Source organism: Triturus cristatus, chromosome 2_2 (genome assembly GCF_964204655.1).
Source record: "Triturus cristatus chromosome 2_2, aTriCri1.1, whole genome shotgun sequence".
Taxonomy (NCBI): Eukaryota; Metazoa; Chordata; class Amphibia; order Caudata; family Salamandridae; genus Triturus; species Triturus cristatus.
The window spans coordinates 729,311,721-729,333,674 of record NC_140582.1 but is presented as its reverse complement, the minus strand read 5'-3'; the positions used below and the strand labels follow the sequence as shown (position 1 = coordinate 729,333,674).

The 21,954-nt window shown below is 43.7% G+C and overlaps 1 protein-coding gene across 8 annotated transcripts in view; it reads left to right on the top strand.

Moving 5' to 3' along the window:
• Positions 1–21,954, top strand: part of FAT1 (FAT atypical cadherin 1) — a 277,803-nt gene that overhangs the window by 192,041 nt on the left and 63,808 nt on the right. For all 8 annotated transcript variants that reach the window (XR_014978169.1, XR_014978170.1, XM_085641986.1 and 5 more), the window contains exons 12-13: positions 6,375–6,528; positions 17,257–17,490. Coding sequence is in view for 6 of the 8 variants with exons in the window: in XM_085641986.1 (XP_085498112.1) it covers positions 6,375–6,528; positions 17,257–17,490 (388 nt within the window). In the remaining 2 variants the exon portion in view is untranslated. The remainder of the gene's footprint in view (positions 1–6,374; positions 6,529–17,256; positions 17,491–21,954) is intronic.

Below are 21,954 nucleotides of genomic sequence, written 5' to 3'. Positions count from 1 at the left end.
ATTTGCCACCAACATACCCACATTGGGAGTTAGAGCATTGCTTATCAGACCACCAGGCAAAAACATTGAAAGAAGAGAATTGTAAATGTCGACTCGTCTTGGCATCAATCTTTTCCCCTTGGCCAGACAGCCTTTCTGTCTCATCCAGAGATCCACAACGACTTATCAGCTAGTATTTCGTTGGTGAACAGGAGTGCCTTTTGACATTGGAGTCTTCTTAATGGAGCCAGTCGCTGTTGTGGGGAGTCCTCTGGGTTCACATTGCAGGCGCCATCGTGGAGGGTAGGAGAAGTCAGCTAATGCTGGTCTGAGATCAGAATCGCCAGGAGACTTCACTGCACAGACTCTGGCTGTGGCAGTCAGGTGCAAAGTTGGCAGGAAACTCTGGTCTGCTGGGATCCAGAGTCTTTGGAGTAGGTTTCTTCTGGTCAGGTCAGCTGTCCACAGGAGATCGAAGTCTTTGTTGAAGGCACCAGTCCTCCCAGAGGTTTTAGAGGTCATTGGTTGTAAGACAGGTCGCAGGGTCCTTGAAGCTGGAGACAGGTCGGTAGGGCTGGGGCTAAGGCAGTGGTCGTCTTCTGGCTTCTGCTGCAGGGTGTTTTCTTTCTTTTTAGGTCATTGCAGATCTGATTTCAAGGTCTGGGGGAGCCACCCAAATACTAAATTCAGGAGGCATTTTAGGGGACTAGCAGGTAGCTCCTTTGGGCCCCTTACCTGGGGGGACTACACCCTCTATCATGCTACCCTCATGTTGGAGGGGGCATAGACCTAGCCCTGACTGAAGGGTAGTGGGGGACTGAAAGTTGTGCTTCACCTCGCCTCCCCCACCTTAGAGGTGGGGTTGGCAGAGGTGGGCACACCTCCAATTCTTTTGAATTGTTCCCACTGGCTTTCCCTCCCAAACTGGGGGTGTAAACCAATGGCTGCCATCTGCTGCTAGCAGCAGAGCTGGGGTCGTATTACAAAAACGGCAGACCTTTGAAGCTTCCCTTTTCGAGCACTGGCCCATCCTGGGTGAGGAGGCATGACACCTTTGCCCAGGATGTGCATTTTCTGGTCCCAGGAAGCAGGATCTCTCAACCCAGAAACGTGTCTGTGCGTGGAATGCTGCCTAAAGCCAGTCTGTGCCCACAAAAGGATTGGTAGGTTTTCAGGAGGCACCTCTGGGGTGCCCTCAGTATGTTTAATAAATCGAACACTGGCATCAGTGTAAATTTATTACAAAAAGCTGTTTGGTACCAAACACTCCTGGTTAAAGCAATCATGGTGCTGCAGAACTTGAGTATTCAGGTTTCCAGCCCATGTTCTCTGTATGGCTTTCCTGGCACTTACAATACTAGGGAGTAGACCCTAATACTGTAGGGACATATTTGCTTTTGCACATAGGTCCACACCTGGGATATAGTGCACCCTACCTTTGGGCTGATAAGGCCTACTAGAGGGGTGCTAGCTGGAATGGCACACAGGCAGTGGCCATGCTGAATTGGTCATTTTTTTTACCTCACAGGGGGCATGCCAGCTGCAGGGGTAGTGGAATGGTCCTAGTGAAGGGGTCCCAGGGGACCCTCTCTAGCCTCCAGGCCCTAAGTACCTAGGGTACCACTTACTATGGACTTGCAGGGGGACAGAATTGCCCATTGCGGGCACGTTTTTAGGGAAGGAGCACTGGTACTGGGAAACTGGGCAATTGCAGTCAAATGTTGCATCAAAATCCAGGCAAAAGGTGTGTGAGAGAGTGTACTGTCACAGAAATCCCTTTTCTCACAGTTGTGAAGTTAGTTTCCGGTCTCAAATGAGTAGGAAGTGTGTTCCATCTTCTGGGGCCATGTAAGTAGAAGTTGACTATGTGGACCTACCAGGAGATTGGTGGAGTCTAGTGCAGACAGTGGGGCACATGTTCTTCAGATATATTTACAGACATACTTTGGACCAAAACCCTTTACTGTCTTACAAGTCATGCATAGTGGTTTAGGGAGGTCTCTTCTTGATTAGGAGCTAGCTGTGCTACAGCTACAATGCACAGTCAAGCTCATGCCCATATTGTCTCCAGATTTTAATTAAGTTTTAAACTCCTTCTAGAAAGTTGAGATCCAGTGGTGCTAGATTAGTGCAGGCTTCCAAGATTTATTTAGCTAAAATAGGGGATAGGCCCTTTAAATTTTTTGCTCCTAAAATCTGAAACCTTGCCAGTTGAAATTCAACAACTCCCTTCTGAAGTTCTTCTTAGGAAGCAATGAAAAAACAAACTTTTCAACCAATGTTAATTCTTTGGCCTATAATTGCAGAGGGCCTTTCGGATAACAGAGAATCTGAGCATTGGGACGCTTCAGCAGAAGTTGCTATGCAATCTGTAAGTCAGTTTCATTATTTATTATTGTTACAAAGCTTCAAGGTATGGAGCAATCTGCAAGCGGATAGGCAGAATGGCTCTGGCTGCAGCATTTTTAACACACTGCAATTGGCAGATGAGCCTGGTCGAAATGCCCAGGTTTAGTGTGTTGAAAGTCCAATTTAGATGCACATAAAGCATAAATTATGGGTGTGTAAGGACTCTGGGAGGAATTTGAAGTTATTCTTTGCCCTTTGAAGAGTGGCAAAGCAGGTTTTGGTAACACGATTCACTTGGAGGCCCTTGGAAAGGTCCAGATCAAAATAATCCCTTGGTTTCTGACATTCCACGGAGGGTGCAGGTCAGAACCCGTCAGAGCACTAAGTATTGGACATGGGACCCAATAGAAAAACCTCTGACTTATTGAGTTGAGCTTTACTGCTTGCATAAATAGATGGAATTTACTTTTAAGAATGGTTGAGTCATTGACAATAAGTACCACATTATGGGTATCATCTGCATATAGGAGGATGTCAAATCCAGAAGATCAGTTTTTCAAAGGTATTTGCTTAGCCTGTGCTGTTTTCATTGTTCATGTTTTTGTTTTTAATGGTACTTTTTCAACATTTTACAAATGTTATTAAATCAGTGCTTACCAGAGTTTATTCAGTAATCTAACTCCCAAAATAGAGAAAAGGTGTTTTTCCAGTGTATTCAAACATGTTTTTTGCAGTGATTGTTATAAATTGCATATTTAATTGAAAGGAGAACTCATGAAGGGCACGTAGTGTTTTCCCATTGGCAGCATGTCCAATGAAATTACGTTAAACTAAATTAAGCATAGAAAGTCTGTGTAATGCACTCTCTCACTCGCATCTCATCACCCTTCCATATCTTCCTGTGTCAGGACTTTGTATGGTTTAGAGGACTAATAATGGATCTTAAACACTTGAGTGCTTTATCCAAATGCTTACATTCCTAAACACAATTGGGTAGGGTTCACCAATTCCTTCTTGAATATTATGATATTTCTGTTTAATTTACCAGTCCCAATTGAACCTAAGCTCACCAAGATAGGCATATTTCATCAATCACTCCTGAGTCGAGCTCCTTACCCTTCATCATTTTTCAGAGTACTGTCAATACTCCATACAATTTCATGATCTATATTTAAATTATTATTCACTCTGTTTTCCCTTCTATGTTTATATCCTTCTACTGTTTTTTAATTTTTAATTTATGAAACTTGAAATAGAGAGATCTTTCACAAAATTTGAAATGATGTTGGATGAATGTGTAACCCAGTGTGCTAAGGCTCCTGAAACTTGATGCATGCTCACTGCCATTATTCTGCACTTTTTGAGGGACTATATTAAGGTGGTGGTGCAGTTCTGAGGACATTGATAGCTGCGATAAGGCCCCAATGCAAATGTTTCACTTTACGTCAGCCCTGACATTTTAACACACTTCACACTGTATTCTAAGACTTGAAACATTGCTGTTAACATGTTAACTGTTAACTCGAAACCCCAGCAGTAAAGTGCAGTTGTGTAGGGTTAGCTGAAGGTATCCGATAACGATGGGGCACCTTGCAGCTATGAATTATCTTTGTATGTGGAAAATAGTCATGTTTCTACCGCTTTCCAATGTGTATGGTGACAACACCCTTTTCACATGTACCTATTACTAAACAATGAATTGAATGTTTAAAGCCAGAAGTGTTTGGCCTTATCGATACTGTTGTTTTAAAAAAGTGAGCTGATGTATTGAAGGTTTTTACCAATTCTGTGTCTATGGGTAAATGTGCTAATACATATTAGCCAAGATTCTTATAAGCCAGCCGTTTCAACAGTCAGTGAAAGAATTACCCACTACCAAAAGCTCAATTATGATTTTAGTATTTACAAATTCTTTACAGTGTGAATAAAATAATTAGATTAGACCTAAAAAATTATTCTAAACCCAGTATCTGTAATCAAAGCACACACAACTGGAGGAAACAAAAGGAAGAAGCAAAATTAAGAAGATTCAATATTTTAATGACATCCTTAAACAACAAAACTCAAGCAGAATAATCTTAGACCAGTCTTTCATGCTGTTATCTTATATAACAATGTTGCGTTGTGTTGGCCCCTTTGGAAAGAAATTTAAAATGGCTCATTCTCTCTCACCTTCCTTTCTTTGAATGGCATTTTATTTTGTGGTTGTGCAAATGTTTATCAATGTTTATATGTTTACACTGATGAGGCCTGTGCTCCTTTCATTGGGTTTTTATCAGTTAATAAAGGTTTAAACCTATAACAAGATAACCTATTTATACCCCCCCTTCTCTCCTCCTCTCCCCTGCCATTGACTCCATATGCATTCAAAATGCGGCAAACATTGATAAAATTAATCCTCCACTCTCCCACATGGGTGTGGCAGCCTGTGGTACCGGCTAATTTTAGAATGTTTATTCATCCCCACAAAACGTTCCCGCCATGATGAGACCTCTTGGCTTGACACTACGATCTTTTGGTCCACCCCAACCTAAGGGCAATAAATCTTGCTATTTGCACCTAAAACCTCAGTATTTGTCTACCTGCTACATCCAAAGGAGGGCATGCAAATTCTCAAATAAGCTTGAAAGCACACTACATGTGCATGCTATGTGGCTGTATGCAACAAATGTGTACAGTACTATTAAAAAAATTCAAAGAGCTTTGAAAACAATGATGCAGGGCTGCGCTTAGAAAAGGTTGGACTAGCTTATTCCTACATACCAATACAGCTAGCTACTCTCGAGATTGATCTCAGAATCCCTAACATTAGAGCGTTTATGGAAGGGCTCAAAAGGGGTATCCCCGCTATGTAAGTGGTTCTTACACCACTTAGGGAGCATTCATTTAACCCACTACACTCTTGCCTACTAGATTTTCTACCCTCGAAAGTTTCCTTCATCATTAGTTACCTTCCGGCACATGGTGACTGGATTCAAAGCTTGAACCGCTGAGAATCCATTATACTGGTGCACAAACATCAGGTTGTTCTTAAAACTCACTCTTATTTTCTATCAAAGGTAGTCTTGCCTTTCCACATTAATGAGACTATTTATTTACCTTTTCCACAATAGAACAGTCTCTGTGGAAACAGGCTTGCACACACTAGATATTCAATTAAAAAAATTGTGATGAAAAAATGCAAACATTTTGTTGGTACTATTTGTAGATAAAAACATCCTTTTTTCAATAAAAAAAATCAACATGTTGCTGGTCTCTTCTAGAGAAAACTACAAACCCCAGATACCTTTAGAATTCCCCCAACTTGGAAAAAAGTATGCACATTCAGAGTAGATATTTTTCTAGGAAAACAAATACTTAGGCGACAGCACAAACTGCCCCTTTCAGGAAGGCCTAGTACCCTTTTGATGACGGCACTGAGAAGCTGCTTTTGTTTTTTCTTTTTTTTTTTTTTTTTAAAGAAGCTGCTTTTCATATGTGGCCTTTGCTGATGGATTAATGCAGCTGATGTACAGAACTGCATATTCTATGATGTATTGAGTGCCACCGTTTGAAGCTGATTTTTGTCCAAGTTGTCAGATATTTACAAAATGTTAGAGATCATTTTAAAAATTGAATTAGTCATGCATAGCTTTGGGATATGTTCTAAAAAGAAAAATTGTAGGATTTTTTTCCAATTCCTTTCTTTCTGAAATGCAGTGATTTTTATATATTTGTTTCACAGAATGACAAATTTGTTCTCCAAGTCTTGATAGTTACAAAATGATTGGATTTAAGAAATTAGAGGTGCTTGGTTTAATCAATTTCTCCCTCTTCTGAGCATGTGAACGTCTGTCATTCCTTAATTACCTCATTGAATAATGCATTAAATGCAAAGCTATTAATTAGATAATCAGTCATCCTTACTTTCGAGGATTTAAATCCCAAGCTCGCATCATGTCAGATTTTCCTCACAACTGGGTTACAGTTTCATCCCTTAACAAATGATTTTTGGGTGCTGCAATACATTGGTCTAATCTGCCCGTGTTGGTTTCTGGCTCATCTAGATTTTATATACTGAAACCATTCCAGAAGACATCCTGGCTGGCAAAGTGGTTCTACAGGTTTCTGCTTCTGATGCAGATATTCGATCTAATGCAGAGATATCCTACACACTGCATGGAGATGGTTCTGAGAAATTCAGTTTACACCCAAGCACAGGTAAACTGCCTCACTAATTCTCAAAGAAAATAAAGTGTTTTCTAATTTATTTTGCATTAAATATTGTTTCCAGGATAGATAGCGTTTTCAATAGGAATTGTGTAATCTATTTAGCTTCATGTGTTTATTCTGATGTGCTACGAGAAAACAAGGCTGTGGATCTTAAGTCTCCTCTATAGCACTAACTGGTTCAAGATTCAAAGAGAACTGATAAGTCATCCCAAAAAGTTACAGAGTGCAGCGCGGTGTATGTCAGATGAGTGATCCAGAAATGGACCCACAAGGCACTGACAAGGAGGTAGTTATCGTTCGCGTTTTGTAGATTTTACATATCCGGTCTGTTCCTGCACACAGCACAATCTCACCCACCTTTTTCCTGTCTTTTCAAATTGACTCATCTGTCTAACCTATTTTCATTATTTTTTTTAAACAAATTGTAAACATGTGAAATATCATGTTTGCTAAAACCTAAAAATATAATTGTGAGGGTTGGAAATACTATTATTTTTTGCATGCATGCAGTAATGTCAATTTTTATTCAAATAGATTTGAAAAGGGATTTTACTTACAGCCAAAGCAGATCAACCTTATAAGTTGAGTCAGTGCATAAAATCATAATAGAGAAGAATGGTAGCTTTGAGATAGTTCCTGAATAAGGTTGTCACATAGAGGAAAAGATTATCTAGAAATATTAATCCGCACACGTAGGAGGAGAGGCCAAACAAGTAGTTTTCTACCTGCAGATTCCTCACTTTTTGAATATTCCCCAAACATCAGACTGGATCAGGAAACACTTTTTCCAGCAGTACCTCTGCATGCCGATAGGTTGTGCTGTGTGGCTCCACACTGACCACATTCTGCCCTGGAAATGATATGGGGGCCTGTATAAGTGCCTCTCCTGCGTACTGACATCAGCTCTTTTCTTTCTGTACCACCAGATGCGGATGCAGAGCTACCTTTTGTTTCTGAGATCTTCCTTATTGCAAAATTTACAGTGTGCAAGGTAAATGTCACTTTTCTAAGCCGACAGGCGTTAAACCGTGTAAGGACTTGGTTCAAGCAAATGCCTGTGACAGATCCTCATTAAGTTTGCCTCTGCTGGCTGGGGTTTAGTCACAACTCCTAATGGCTTGCACCGACTGTGCATCGATCAACCCAAAGGCAACTCTGTCTTCAAGCACTGGAAGACTCCTCGTTGACATTGGTCGTAGTCTAAAGGTCAATCTCAATCCTGTTCCTGTCCAGACATTGCAGGAGTCTTTTCTGGGGTCAGACACAAAAAATCCAAGCGGGACTCTGCCTCTTTGCACAACTCTCGTACTCCTCAAAAGGTGCAAGGGCATCACCATACCTCTCGATCTCGTACTCTTAATTACTCGACTTCAGGGACAGTGCTGCAGCATGCCCCAGCACAACAAGAGTTTCTGGGATTGTTTATAAAACCAAGGCAGATTCATTCAAGAATTTGTTGAGGCCATGCTCTGACTCTTCGGATCCCTTCAGATTCCCTGTGGCACGCCTTCGAGCCTCAAGAAGCCAAGAGGCCTTCTTTCCAGGATGCCACCTATAGGCTTATCCTCCGCACCAGTTGAACCATCTGAAACCACCACTGGGCCTCCCTTAGCTCCTGTACTAATTCCGGCTCCATGATCAATGCAATTTCCTGGAGCATCGATGCTGACACCATCAGTGCCCGATCGCATGGTACCCATTGTGCTTTCCTACTCCGGTGGTGCTGCTACAATTTCAACCAAGGCTTTGCTAAGTTTCCATTTAGCCATGGCCTGTACCGCTTGATGTTCCACCTCCACGAGGTAGATCCCATACTTTGTATTCCTTGTTTGGTACAGATTCCAAAACAACACCAGTGATGAAATTGGCAAACCTACCTTGAAGAGAATTGGGATGATGACCACTAAGGCCAGTGGCTTGACACCTCCAGATTCTGGCCTTCTCTACTCCCAGGTTCTACCTCTAACGAGAGCGCTCCATTTACGGTGGTTATGCAGAGGGCAGCTGAGGTTATAAACCTCTAGCTCCCCACCTTAGAGGTCAAAACCAGCATCCTGACTGAAGTGCTGCAGGCAGGGCATAACTCTACTGAGCCCCTGCTACCTTTTAACGAGGCACTCATTGATACTTTCCTAGGGGCAAATGCTCAACCTGGCACCCCAATAAATAACCTAATAGCAAGACTCCACTGACCTGCCCATGTGACCCCACATATTTGACTCTGCATTTATCGCCGGAGTGCGTAGTGAGGCAGGCATCTACCAGTTAGACAAACCTAAATACTTTTCTGACTACTCTCCCGATAAGGAGTCCCAAAGAGTGGAGACGTTTAAGAAAAAGGGTATTTTCTTCCACAAGTTTGGACCTCCGGTCCGTCAATGCCAGCTGCCTTTTGAGCACTATTCCCATGCTCTGGGATTTGGGGTTTAGCCAGAACAAGAGCTACCCTAATGTCCACGTGACATGTATAACTTGTAAAAGGCATTCACATGGAACTCATTATCAAGCAACATAGGGTGGCACAGAATTTTCTGTGTAGATTCAATCTATATTAACACATTAAATTTCTATTATGCGATGGGTAAATTTCTGTCTAGACTTAATCCATACATATAATTAATTAAAAGGTAAGAGTACAACCAATAAATGAAATTAAATTAGATTCAGCCGAATCAAATGTTATTTCATTTGCCCAACAATAAGCAACCAAAGCATTGGCAAATACATGAGTGATATGAACATTTTTTTTAAAAAAAGAGAAAAAACCCCAAGTATGAGAACACCAATAAGAGCACAGTGGTCAATTGTGAAAATCTATACGGTATGTTAGTTATTTCATCAATAAGACAGCCAAATCCTTTTGATATAATTAATTCTGAGGAGAATTCATGTCGGCCTTTTATGTTTGTCGGTGGCGTTTTGACCCTTTGGCCAGAAACTAGGGTCTCATCAAGACTATGGTGAACCTGGGGACTGAGGAAATGTGTATAGTTATGGAACTGAAAGGAATGATTGGTAAGACTCTAATATAAAGGAATATGGCAAGATGCATACTGTTTTAAGTTTTCTCATCCATTAGGATAAATGCCCACTGAAATCTTCAGCAACCAGAAGTACGAACAACGTGAATTTTTTCAAAGGTGTGCTAGACTAGCAGAGTAGTTAATTTCCGTGTAGGGTCCAAATGACCCAGTCAAGGAGGCATGGATGTCCCATATTTGGACCTGTAATATGTGGATGACTAGTGTAATGCAATTAAAATAATATGAGAGTATTGCTGTTAAAAAGAAGAATAGAGAAATAGGATAAACGTTACCCAATGGCCACTGGTTGAACCCTTCTACGTAGGTCTAAGAATTAAAAGAAGTTCACCCCTGTAGAGGAAATGCGGGGCATTAAAATGCACTTCTAAATGTTCCCGTTCATAGCAGTGAGTATTAAAAGCAATTCTGCTAAATATGAGAGGACCCACCTTGGTTGAGGCCAACGTACTCCTAGAGCAAAAGAATAGCACACAATCCCCTGATCGCAGACGCACTGTTGAAGAAGCAGCGCCCAGCTCACCTGAGCTGGAAAAGATATAACCAAGCATCTATCCATGCAACGTCCTCGAGGGAGAGGCGTGCTGGCGGTCGTTTCTACAGGAATGCCAAAAGGGGCATATCCGTGTAGATTGCTCAACCTGTGACTATGCATAGAGGAGCAGCCTCATGTATAACAGCACATTCTGTGAAGTACACACATTTTATAAAATGACCTATACCATGCAATGTACTTAATGCAGACATCTTATTCATTTGGAAAACATTGTATTTCAAGACACAGATCAATTTCATAATATATATATAATATCTCTAGCCAAAAAGTTATTCTCTCTGCATATCACACAGACTTAAAAAGCAGTCTGTTGAAATAGCACCTTTTGAAGGCCTTGAATTCTTCCTTTTCTGTTACAAAACAGCCTAGGTACTTTGTAACTGTTGTAGAACTTTTCTCCTCCCCCTGAAGGTATAATACTTAAATGCCTTAAATATTGCGTTAAGTAACTAGTTTCTTATTCTCAGTGTCTGTTGTTAGATGTACAGCACACCGATATCCCAGAGTTTTGTTTGCACCATATAGATATGCTAGTAAATATTTTTAAAAAGTTCTGTGGTTGTAGTGTATTACTGAAGAGTGTTGTCTCTTGGTTGCCATTCAGGTGACTGATTTGAACTAAATATCTGCTCATTATCATATCATATGTAAGTACATTGTGGCACACTGTGTTCACATGACATGCAACTAAAATAAAGGATATGATTCTGGGGACTTACCTTGACTTAAAAACGGAAAAAAGTGGAGGTAACATGCTGGTCTTATCGTCACCACCCAGATCTCTGATTATTGCTTCTGATGCAGGACTATTGTACTGCTGTGGACGTAGGGTGCATTACTATATGTTCGAGGCATATGAGCTGCAGATTACACACTTGTGCATAGATCGCCATCTGCTGTTGGGCCTGGATGTTTGCAGTTGTTTTTCCTCTTGGAAAGTCTTTGGAAGTCACGAGGTCGGTGACTCGTCCTTTGGATTGTATTGCGCATGGGCTTCGGCTCCATCCTCCGATTGTTTTTTTTCCGCCATCGGGCTCGGATGTGATCTTCGCGCTCCGGTTCCGAACAGGTTTCCAGTTAAATCAATGCGCAATCCTCACCCCAATTTGCGGTAGTGTTTCGATCGCGATCTCCACACTCGACGCGGCTCTCATCGATCAACACCTTCGATTCCAGTAGTCAACGCCAGCCTTCGGGCCTACCCAAGCTCCGGTCCTGGCTCATGGAAAGGACTCCTTTCAAGAAGTGCCCTCGATGTGGGTCCAAATTCCCCCACACCGATCTCCACGACGTATCTAATCTCTGCCTCTCCCCGGAACACGAGGCTCGAGACTGCCCGGCGTGCAAGTCCTTCCGTTCCCAGAAAATGATTCGAGACCGAAGAGCAAGAAGGACCATGGCGCACTAGTCGACGGCGATTCCAGATGACATCTTTGGAGAGGGCGTCGATGCTCCGGAAGAACACCACATCGAGGGCCTAGTCAGCGCCTCCGAAGCAGACGATTCAGATGTGGAGGACATCACTCCGGCACAGAGGGTCGTGAGTACCAATTTGCCTCTAACCCAACCCACCCCCCCCCCCCCCCCAACACCCTCTCCGGCACCGAAAAAGGCATCGGCCATGCCTCCGGGCCTACGTAAGACCAAAGACACTGCTTCCCACACCGCACCTTCGGGACCGGTAAAGAAGCCGATTAAGCCTTCCGGCAGCTCGGGATCGAGCCAGCCCACCGTCTGTCCCGACAAACACTCCTCCGCACCGACACCGAAAAAGAAAATGGCTTCCTCTTCGGCACCGAGCCCCATACCGAAACACTCGGTGCCGAAACCCAGTTCCACCTCCTCGATACAGACTCCATCTTCGGAACCGACGAAAGTACACAAGGCCACCGGCACTGAGATCTCGAAGCCGAAACACATCCTGGCACCGACCAAACAAAAAGCCCTTTCCAAGCCGCATACTTCCATACAGGACACTAAAGCCAGAAAACCAACGGCCCGACGCCTTCGGCGCCGACAGATAAACCACCTTCAGAAGAACTCTTTACACTGGATCCCTTGCAAAAGACATTGACCAAGGATCCCAAAACCGGACATTTTATGCTCAGCATCAAAAAGAGACAGCTGGAAAAACCTACCCCATCTCCAAAGAGGAAGGACTCTGCTACATCACCTTTCAGAATGCCTTCCCCCACCTCGTCCACCCATTCCACCTTCTCCCCCTCCTCCACCCTCTCCACACCCTCCTCATCATTCCCCAACACCCCCTCCGGATGATGATGATCATGACGATACATATGATGATATGGGGGACGTGCCCCATGATTTACCTACAGGAGACCCCACTCCCACAGGCTCCCCAGACCCATGGGGCGACTATAACAACCCCGACATCCCTAACGTCTCACAAGATGATCTCTGTCCTTCAAGACCATCCCCACCAGAAGACTCATTGGGGTTCAACCATTTACTCCAGAGGGCGGCACACTATCACGGGGTAGATCTCCATACCGACCCCGTGGAGGAAGATTTCCTCCTCGATACTTTCGACACCACGCATAGGGCCACCTTCATACTGCCCATGCTCAAAGGAGTTGTAAAACATGCGCCAGAGGTCTTTAAAGACCCAGTCAGAGCCAGGGTTATTAACCCGCGCATTGACAAAAAATACAAAGCCGCCCCTACAGATCCCTCCTACATCAGAGGGCCAGCACCCCTAGATTCCCTGGTAGTATCCACAGCACGGAAGAGGGCCAACTCCCAGACGTCAGGCGATGCACCACCACCGGACAAAGAGTCAAAACTCTTGGACGCATCCGGCAAGCGCACTGCATCACAAGCTGCCAACATATGGCGTATCGCCAATACACAAGCCTTACTGGCTAGATATGACCAGGCCCATTATGACGAGTTAGAAGCCATAATGCAACACCTCCCTGACAAATGCAAAAACAGGGCAAACGAGTTAATTCAGGAGGGTAAAATCATCACTAATACCTCCATCCGTTGTGCCCTAGATGCAGCAGACACCGCCTCCAGGGCCATCAATACTAGAGTCCTCCTCCGCCGCCATGCCTGGCTCAGGATCTCAGGATTTAAACCAGAAGTGCAAGCTTCCATCCTGAACCATCCCTTTAACCAGGAACATCTATTAGGCCCAAAAGTGGATGAGGCCCTAGAAAAAATGAAAAAAGACACCGACACGGCGAAATCTATGGGAGCCTTACAATCACACCCTTCCAGGCGTTCCTTTCGCCGTTTCTCCTTTCGGAGCACATCCAGAGGCTACTCCTCTGATACCGCTTCCATGTCATACAAAGCTCCTACCCAATCCACCTTCACAAGGGGTTACCAAAGAGGCGGCTACAGGGGCAACAATAATAAAGGCAGAGGCAAAACAAACACTGCGCGCTGTGCCCCCACACCTGCCCAATGACTTCCCTCCACTCCCCCCAGACCATCCCACTCCGGTCGGGGGCAGACTCCAAAATTTCCTTTGTCTGGGCTACCATCACCTCAAACAGATGGGTGACACAAATAATTCGGTCAGGCTACTGCCTAGAGCTAATGTCTACCCCCCAAACATTCCACCCAGACAACGCCCAATGTCACAGGAACATCTAGCATTACTAAACCAGGAGGTAATCTCCCTCCTACAAAAAGGGGAGATAGAACACGTTCCCACCAACCAACGAAATCTGAGAGTTTACTCCCTATATTTTCTTATACCAAAAAGGGACAAGACTCTACGGCCTATCCTAGACCTCCGGCGCCTAAACGCATACATACACTCGGACCATTTTCACATGGTAACACTTCAGCAGGTGCTTCCCCTGCTCTCCCAAAACGACTTCCTGGCCACTTTAGACCTAAAGGACGCTTACTTCCACATTCCCGTACACCACGCTCACAGGAAGTTCCTCATATTCGTAGTGGACAACCAACACTACCAATTCAAGGTACTCCCATTTGGAGTCACAACAGCACCACGGGTATTCACCAAGTGCCTAGCAGTCGCGGCAGCACACCACAGGAGACAACACATCCATGTCTTCCCATACCTAGACGACTGGCTAATAAAAGCCAGCTCATACAACCAGTGTGTACAATAAACGCATGCCACTATCCAACTACTTCACCAACTGGGCTTCACGGTAAACTACGCAAAGTCCCATCTGCAACCGTCCCACGTAAAACAATACCTCTGTGCCACCATAGACGCCTCGAAAGCGCTAGCCTACCCCAGTACGGCCAGGATCACAAGCATTCAGGCTCTACGCACAAAATTTATAGCACAACACTCCCTTCCAGCTCGAGTGTTTATGCAACAACTCAGGATGATGGCCTCTTGCATATTCATAGTACCTCACGCAAGACTCCAGATGCGTCCTCTCCAAGAGTGCTTAGCGCGCCAATGGTACCAGGCCCGAGATCAATTAACAGATCTGGTGTTGGTAGACTGTCTCGTACCCATCGCTCTCTGCAGTGGTGGACCACCAAAAATCTTTCCAAAGGGCGACCGTTCCTGGACCCGGTTCCTCAGATAATACTGACAACGGACGCATCGCTCTCCGGCTGGGGAGCTCACCTGTTACATCACACAATGCAGGGCAGATGGACACCTCAACAAGTTACTCCACATCAACCATCTGGAGTTACTAGCAATATTCTTAGCCCTGAAATACTTCCAGACACAGATTTCAGGCAAGGCAGTCCTAGTCCGCACAGACATGACAGCCATGTACTACATCCAAAAACAAGGCGGCACACATTCTCCACAGCGCTCTCAGCTAGCGCAGAGTATATGGAGATGGGCCATATCCCAGAAAATCTTTCTCCTGGCCCAACATGTCCCAGGAGTCCAAAATACTATGGCCGATCTACTCAGCAGACAGACACAACAGATCCACGAGTGGGAACTACATCCACAAGTTCTTCACCCATACTTTCAAATGTGGGGGCATCCACAAATAGACCTCTTCGCCACCCACAAACGCCAAATGCCCAAGCTTCGCTGCCAGATAACCACACCCATTGTCCAAAGGCAATGCGATATGGATGAACTGGTCAGGCAAATTTGCGTATGCTTTTCCGCCTCTCCCACTCATTCCATTAGGGGTGCGCAAACTACAACAACACTCCCTCACTCTCATACTAGTAGCTCCAACTTGGGCCAGACAACCGTGGTACACCACACTGCTGGAATTATCTGTAGTACCGCACCAAAAGTTACACCTCTCTCCACACCGCCTAACCCAGAACCATGGAGAGATCAGACACCCGGACCCAGCTCAGCTCAACCTAGCGATCTGGCTCCTGAAATCCTAGAATTCGGTTACCTCAGTCTTCCCCCTGACTGTATGAACGTCATCAAAGAAGCTAGGCGACCCACCACTAGAGCGTGCTACGCCGCTAAGTGGAAACGTTTTGTTGTCTACTGTCACAACAATACCATCAATCCCCTAGATGTGTCCATTCAACACATCATAGGCTATTTACTACACCTGCAAAGATGCAATCTAGCCTATAGGTCTATTAGACTGCACCTCACAGCCATAGCAGCTTATCTGCAAAACAGGCAACATCTATCACTTTTTAGAGTACCTGCCATTAAAGCCTTCATGGAAGGCCTTAAAAGGATAATTCCACCCTGACTGCCACCCTCACCTGTGTGGAACCTAAACATCGTTCTCACCAGACTAGTGGGGCCTCCCTTCGAACCTCTGAACAAATGTGAACTCCAATTCCTAACATGGAAAACCGCTTTTCTTGTAGCCATCACTTCCCTCAGAAGGGTCAGTGAAATACAAGCACTTACCATTCAAGAACCCTTTCTGCAAATGCACCATAACAAGGTTGTTCTCCGTACCAACCCAAATTTCCTCCCTAAAGTCATTTCTCCCTTTCACATAAACCAAGCGGTAGAACTACCAGTTTTCGTCTCGCAACCACAAACCATTGCAGAAAGAGCTCTTCACACACTAGATGTCAAAAGAGCCTTACTCTACTACATACAGAGAACACAACCTTTCCGCAAGACCAAACAGCTGTTTGTCTCTTTCTCTCCACCACACAAGGGCAACCCCATCTCCAAGTCGGGAATAGCTAGGTGGATTGTCAAATGCATTCAGATTTGCCACCACAAAGCAAAACTAACGCTTTCCGTTCCCCCTAAAGCCCACTCTACACACAAAATAGGGGCTTCAATGGCATTTTTAGGGAACATCCCATTAGATGATATTTGCAGAGCAGCTACATGGTCAACACCGCACACTTTCACTAAACACTATTGTGTAGATGTGCAAACTAAGAAACAAGCTAGTGTGGGCCAGGCTGTATTCAAAACATTATTTCAAACCACTGCAACAGATACGGGTGGTCGCCGCTAAGGGTGGGTACTGCTACATAATCTATGCACAAGTTTGCAAAATGCAGCTCATATGCCTCGAACGGAATATGCTACTCACCAGTATGCATCTGTTCTTGGCATGTAGAGCTGCCGATCTACACACGCCCACTCGCCTCCCCAGCTACCTTTCTCTTTTCCAGTTTATCTTATTTAGATACAACACACATGGGCATCTTCACTGTTTATTACTACGCTCCATCATTTCCCTGCTGGCCACTATCTGAGGATGGAGCCGAAGCCCATGCGCAATACGATTCAAATGAGGAGTCACCGACCTCGTATCTTCCAAAGACTTTCCAAGAGGAAAAACAACTGCAAACATCCGGACCCAACACCAGATGGCGATCTACGCACAAGTGTGTAGATCTGCAGCTCTACATGCCAAGAATAGATGCATACTGGTAAGTAGCTTATTCCCATTTAATTTCTATGTAACACCAGTTTCCTCATCTATGCTGTTTAAAGTTGCTATGCACCAATGTGTTATCTGTTTTGAAATACAATATTATAGTAGTCTTTAGATGGTGTTTCATGTGTTCAATGAAAATTATGCTACCTGAATTTTCTCTGATAGGGAAATTGGAGCACCAATAATTACTTGGAGTAAACGTTTTAAAAATAAATCAACCATGATTTTAGATGCTCTTACACATTTCCATGACATTAGTACATTCCATAGTCCTGGTTAATAGTTTCCTCTTGTTTTGCAGGTGAACTTAAAACGTTAGCCCCACTTGATCGGGAGCTAAAAGCAGTTTATCACCTCTCGGTCAAGGCCACTGATGGAGGAGGAAGATTTTGTCAAGCAGATGTCCGTCTTACTTTGGAAGATGTAAATGATAACGCACCAGTGTTTTCTGCTGATCCATACACCATTACTGTGTTTGAAAATACAGAGCCCAAAACCTTTCTCTCAAGAGTACAAGCCACAGATTCTGATGCAGGTAAAGATAGCTAAACTTAGTACCTCTTACACCTGACTTTTTGTTCTTTATTATCTCATGACACAGATCTTGGTTTTATTGCATTTTTATCTTGCTAAACTTTGTAGTACCATTTCATTACAGGGAAGGTGAAGCACTTGATAATGGTTGTCTGGACCTTTTCCTCTTTAATGCTACTTTATTCAGTTTTGATACTCAAAATGGTATTGTTCAGGTAATGTGTAGTATTTAATTTATCACCAGAATTCACTAGTAAAGAAAGGAAGTTGCCACCTTCTAAATAGTGACATACAAATAATTCTGCTTTATGAAATTCCATAGTTTCAGAATGTTTCTCTGTTCTATTTTGGTGTGCTCGATTTAAATTACCGAGGCACATACTTGTAACCAGTGAATGTAATGATTTAGCTGCAAAAAAAATTGTTGTTGTTTTCTGCTAAGGTATCAGATTCAAGGCATCTGCGGTTGCAGTTTGAAGTAAATTTTATATTTTTGCATCATGAGCATTTCAATAGGAGCAGTATTAAATAGTGCATATTTGAAGCAGCTTTTGTGAGATCGTATAGAGATTGTATAGTGTTTGGGTGGGTGTTTATTGATGATAGTAAAGAAAATTACAGAACATTTATAAATTATACATGTTTTCATACTGAAGACAGTTCCATAGTCAGGGCATAGATTATTGGGTGGGAATGGGAATTGAAATGCATGCTCCTTTTATGGAGGATTCGTGAAAGGGATTTCTCGACTGGAAAAGTTTGATGTGAACTAAAAAATCAAAAGGTTAAACTTTAAATTAACGAATCTGAGCAGGACAAAGTGTTGAGAGATGCGGATGCTTCTGTGCTTGTGCTCGCCGCCCACCCACATTGGAAACGGAAGGCTGCTGGTCGCGAGCGAGTGACTGGAGACCCGTGAGCCAAATAGAAGAGGCAGGTTATAAGCCCTAAAAATCCTACACCCGAAAAGAGAATTTCTCAGGGGCCAGCATGTGCCAATTGTGTCGGCCCCCCATGAGGAGCTGCAAGGTGCACCGTAGTGCATGCGCGGAGCTTACTGTTTTGTGAAGGGGAGAGCATGGAGAAGGCCTCCTCCTGAACCGAGGTCTGCATGGGAAAAGTGCCAAGGAGTTCTGGGGTGGAGGCAGTAGTCTAGAGGCCTCTCACCTAGGCACCAGGCTACAAACAGGAAGGCAGAGGTAAGCAACCACGCGACTATGTAACCTTCGTTAGGCCCTAAATACCCCAGTATAGTGTGGAGTTGGGTATATTTAACAAGAGAATACCTGTATAGAAAATAAGCAGCCTGGTCTACCAGAACAAGTGGGAGCAGTAATTGAACCCAGGATATATATTGATACACCATAAGTAATGATGGCGCCGGGGAGGGGCAGAACACGTAAGGGGTTAAATAGTCACCACAGGAGGATGCTGCTTCTACAACAGGAAATAGGTCCCAAGATATGATCGAGTCATCCCACAATGGAGGAGCAATAAAGTCCAGGCGTGGAACCGCAAAGAAGCAAAATCACTGTATAAGCCCTTCACTGAGTGAGACCGGGGTGGAGGGACATCAGTCGCTAAATGAATTCAGGCCTTTATGGACTAATATTTTAAGAAAAAAAAAAATCCCTCCCCAAAGCCTGAGCAACCGGAGAAGGGCAACGAAGAGAATCTGAGAATGTGAGGAACTGCTTCTCGAACTTAGGTTTATCCTTCATAAGTATCCCAGATATGTTGAGCGAGAATTACCCGGTCCAAGGCTGTCCTCCTCACCATGACATTTCTTCCTTCTAGATAATAGAGGGTCACAAGTGTGGAGTGGGGACGGTGGTTTAGATGTAGAGCAAGACAGAGTGGCCCTAACTATTACAAGAAAGATTGAGAAGTTAAGTTAACAGTTTCCTACGGCATTAAAGGATGGCTCCGTGTAAACCTCCATTTTAAATTTAGAGATCACCGATGCCCTTGACTTCAATGTTGATTTTACAAAAATACATTTCAAGGCCTATTGGAGGTAACTGCAATGAACATTGACATTTTGAAAGCTCAGGAAGGTCAACTGGAAATTATTGTGAGGTAAATAAAACATATAAGGGACCTCATGACGACAATGATGAGACCTGGTGAAGAAAACAAGCAAAGAATGGAAATTCCGGGCCATGGGGATTTAGAAAGAGATACCTCTTGGTAGCCAGCTTCCAAAGTATGTGTGTTTAAAACCTCAATGCTGGTAGAGAAACTGGGAGAACTTACTAGGTACAGGCAGTATATTCCCCCCCCCCCGGACTAAAAGAGTGAGAAAAGGACAATAGAGGGGATGAGAGAAAAGCATAAGGGGGAAAAGGCTGTAATATTCCCTAAGGAACCAAAGAAGGTGTTGAGCTAAAAAGGGGATGGAAGGGTAAGCCAAGAGAGAAAGCGGTGGAGTAATCTCCATCTTCCAAATAAGAAGGACCAACAAAATAGCCAAAAAGGTTGCACCTATTGAAGTAAAATGTAACTGGTTGGTGGCCTGTCGAGTGCACCTCCAGGACCCTGAATTGAGTTATGAATGTATGTTATTAGTTAATGTGTATATTCACTGGGGGCGGGGGGGGGAGAAGAGTACAGGACTGAACTAGGAAGAATTAAGGAAAAGTCCCTGTGTGCAAAATATCCTAAAGCTTTGTTCATTTTACTGGGTGATTTCAATTATAAATTAGACCCCAGGAAAGACCACCCCTGGTTTTCAGAGGTACTGACCTTGTTTAATATAAATTCCACCAGTTTTCTAACTAGTATGCTTGTGACTTGAGATGTGCCTCTGGGGAAATATCTAGGCTCTAGGGGCTTGTTATGTGCCAACAGTCTAATGGAGTCCGACCAACCGGCATGTTGGACATTTAAGAATGGATCGCAATTGTGTCCCATTGATTATATTTTTATGACTGCCTGGTGTTTCGATAAGATTAGGAACTTCATGGTAGGGCAAAGAACAGGGAGAGACCAATACACTCTAAAACTGGAAATAAAAATGAAAGGTGAAGGGAGGTTAAGCGAAACAGTAATTCCCTTACAGATGGACTAACCATAGCGCCTTATGACCAGAATCGCTAAGGAATGGATGGAAAAATTAGCTGACTTTCAGCAAAATCAAGTGCTGCCTAATGCCCCTGTAAACCACATACGATGGTGTGAAATATATAAATAGCTTGATGGTCCACTGTTTAAGGATTGGTTTATATGGTAATTAAAGAGGTGGAAAGAGGACTCTGGGTAACCAAAGGAAAGGAAGTGAGTGGTTTGATGGGGAATGTAGGAAACTAAAGGCTCAGATTAAGAAAGGGGAAAGAAGCCTTATTATAAGGTTCGACCATGAGCGTTATATTAGCATCCTGAAATGCAAATAAAAAGTTGATCAGAAATCAGAAAAAAAGCTTATATGGAGAAATGGTGGGGAAATCTGTTGGAAGCAACAGAAACAAAAAACACGTCGTTTCTAAAGTTAGTACAGGAAGATTTGGGCAAGATGCTGGGGGCTATGAATTGTGTGGTTGAAAATAGTGTATATGGGGGAGTATTTAAAAGAATGATATGGTAAAGAGAGAGCCCGGTGACAAGGAGAGCAACCTCATGGATGGTAGTAGACTGCATTTGGTCCCAGTTCATGGTAGCTAACATTAAATGTGCCATTCAGAATCTGGTTTTGACTAGGGCGGCTGGACCGGATAATCTCCCAGTCCTTATAATAAAGCCTGTTTGGTGGTCAGAATTTTTCCACCAGATGTTTTCAGATGTATTCACCACAGGCCAGTTCCCAGGCAACTGGAAAGGTGCTATTATTAGATCCTTTCACAAGAAGGGAGATACAAAGGCCCCAAAGAATTAAAGGCTGATTAACCTACTGGATGTGGGAGAAAAATTATTTGCAGGAATCATATTAGGCAGACTTAAGGAAGGGGCTGAATTAAATTATATTGTGCACCCAGAATGGGGTTGGGGGGGGGGGGGGTTGGGGGGGGGGTTAAGAAATGTCATTAAACGATAGACCATGGTTTCTCCATATGGTTCATTGATGGAAGTCTGTGGAGCAGAGGGGCAGTTATTTTTGCTGCTTCTTAGACTTCCGGGATGCTTTTTGAATTGGTGGACTAGATTTGCTTATGGGAAACTCTGCTACAACAAGATATCTCAAAGAGTATTTTGAAATTAATTCAGGTACTGGGCTTTTCCCAGTGGGGACATTGACCCAGAAAATACCGATCAACAATGGGCTAAGGCAGGGTTGTGTCTTGGCCCTCTTACTCTTCTCCCTGTTTATAGCTGACTTGCCAACAGCTCTGGCAGAGACAAGGAGAGTCTGCCTAAAAATGAATGAAAACATACAGCATGCCTCCTGTATGCAGACGATATTGTGATTTTTAGACCAAACTGAGATAGGCTTGCTAAGAAAGTTGGATGCATTTATAGTTTATTGTAACAA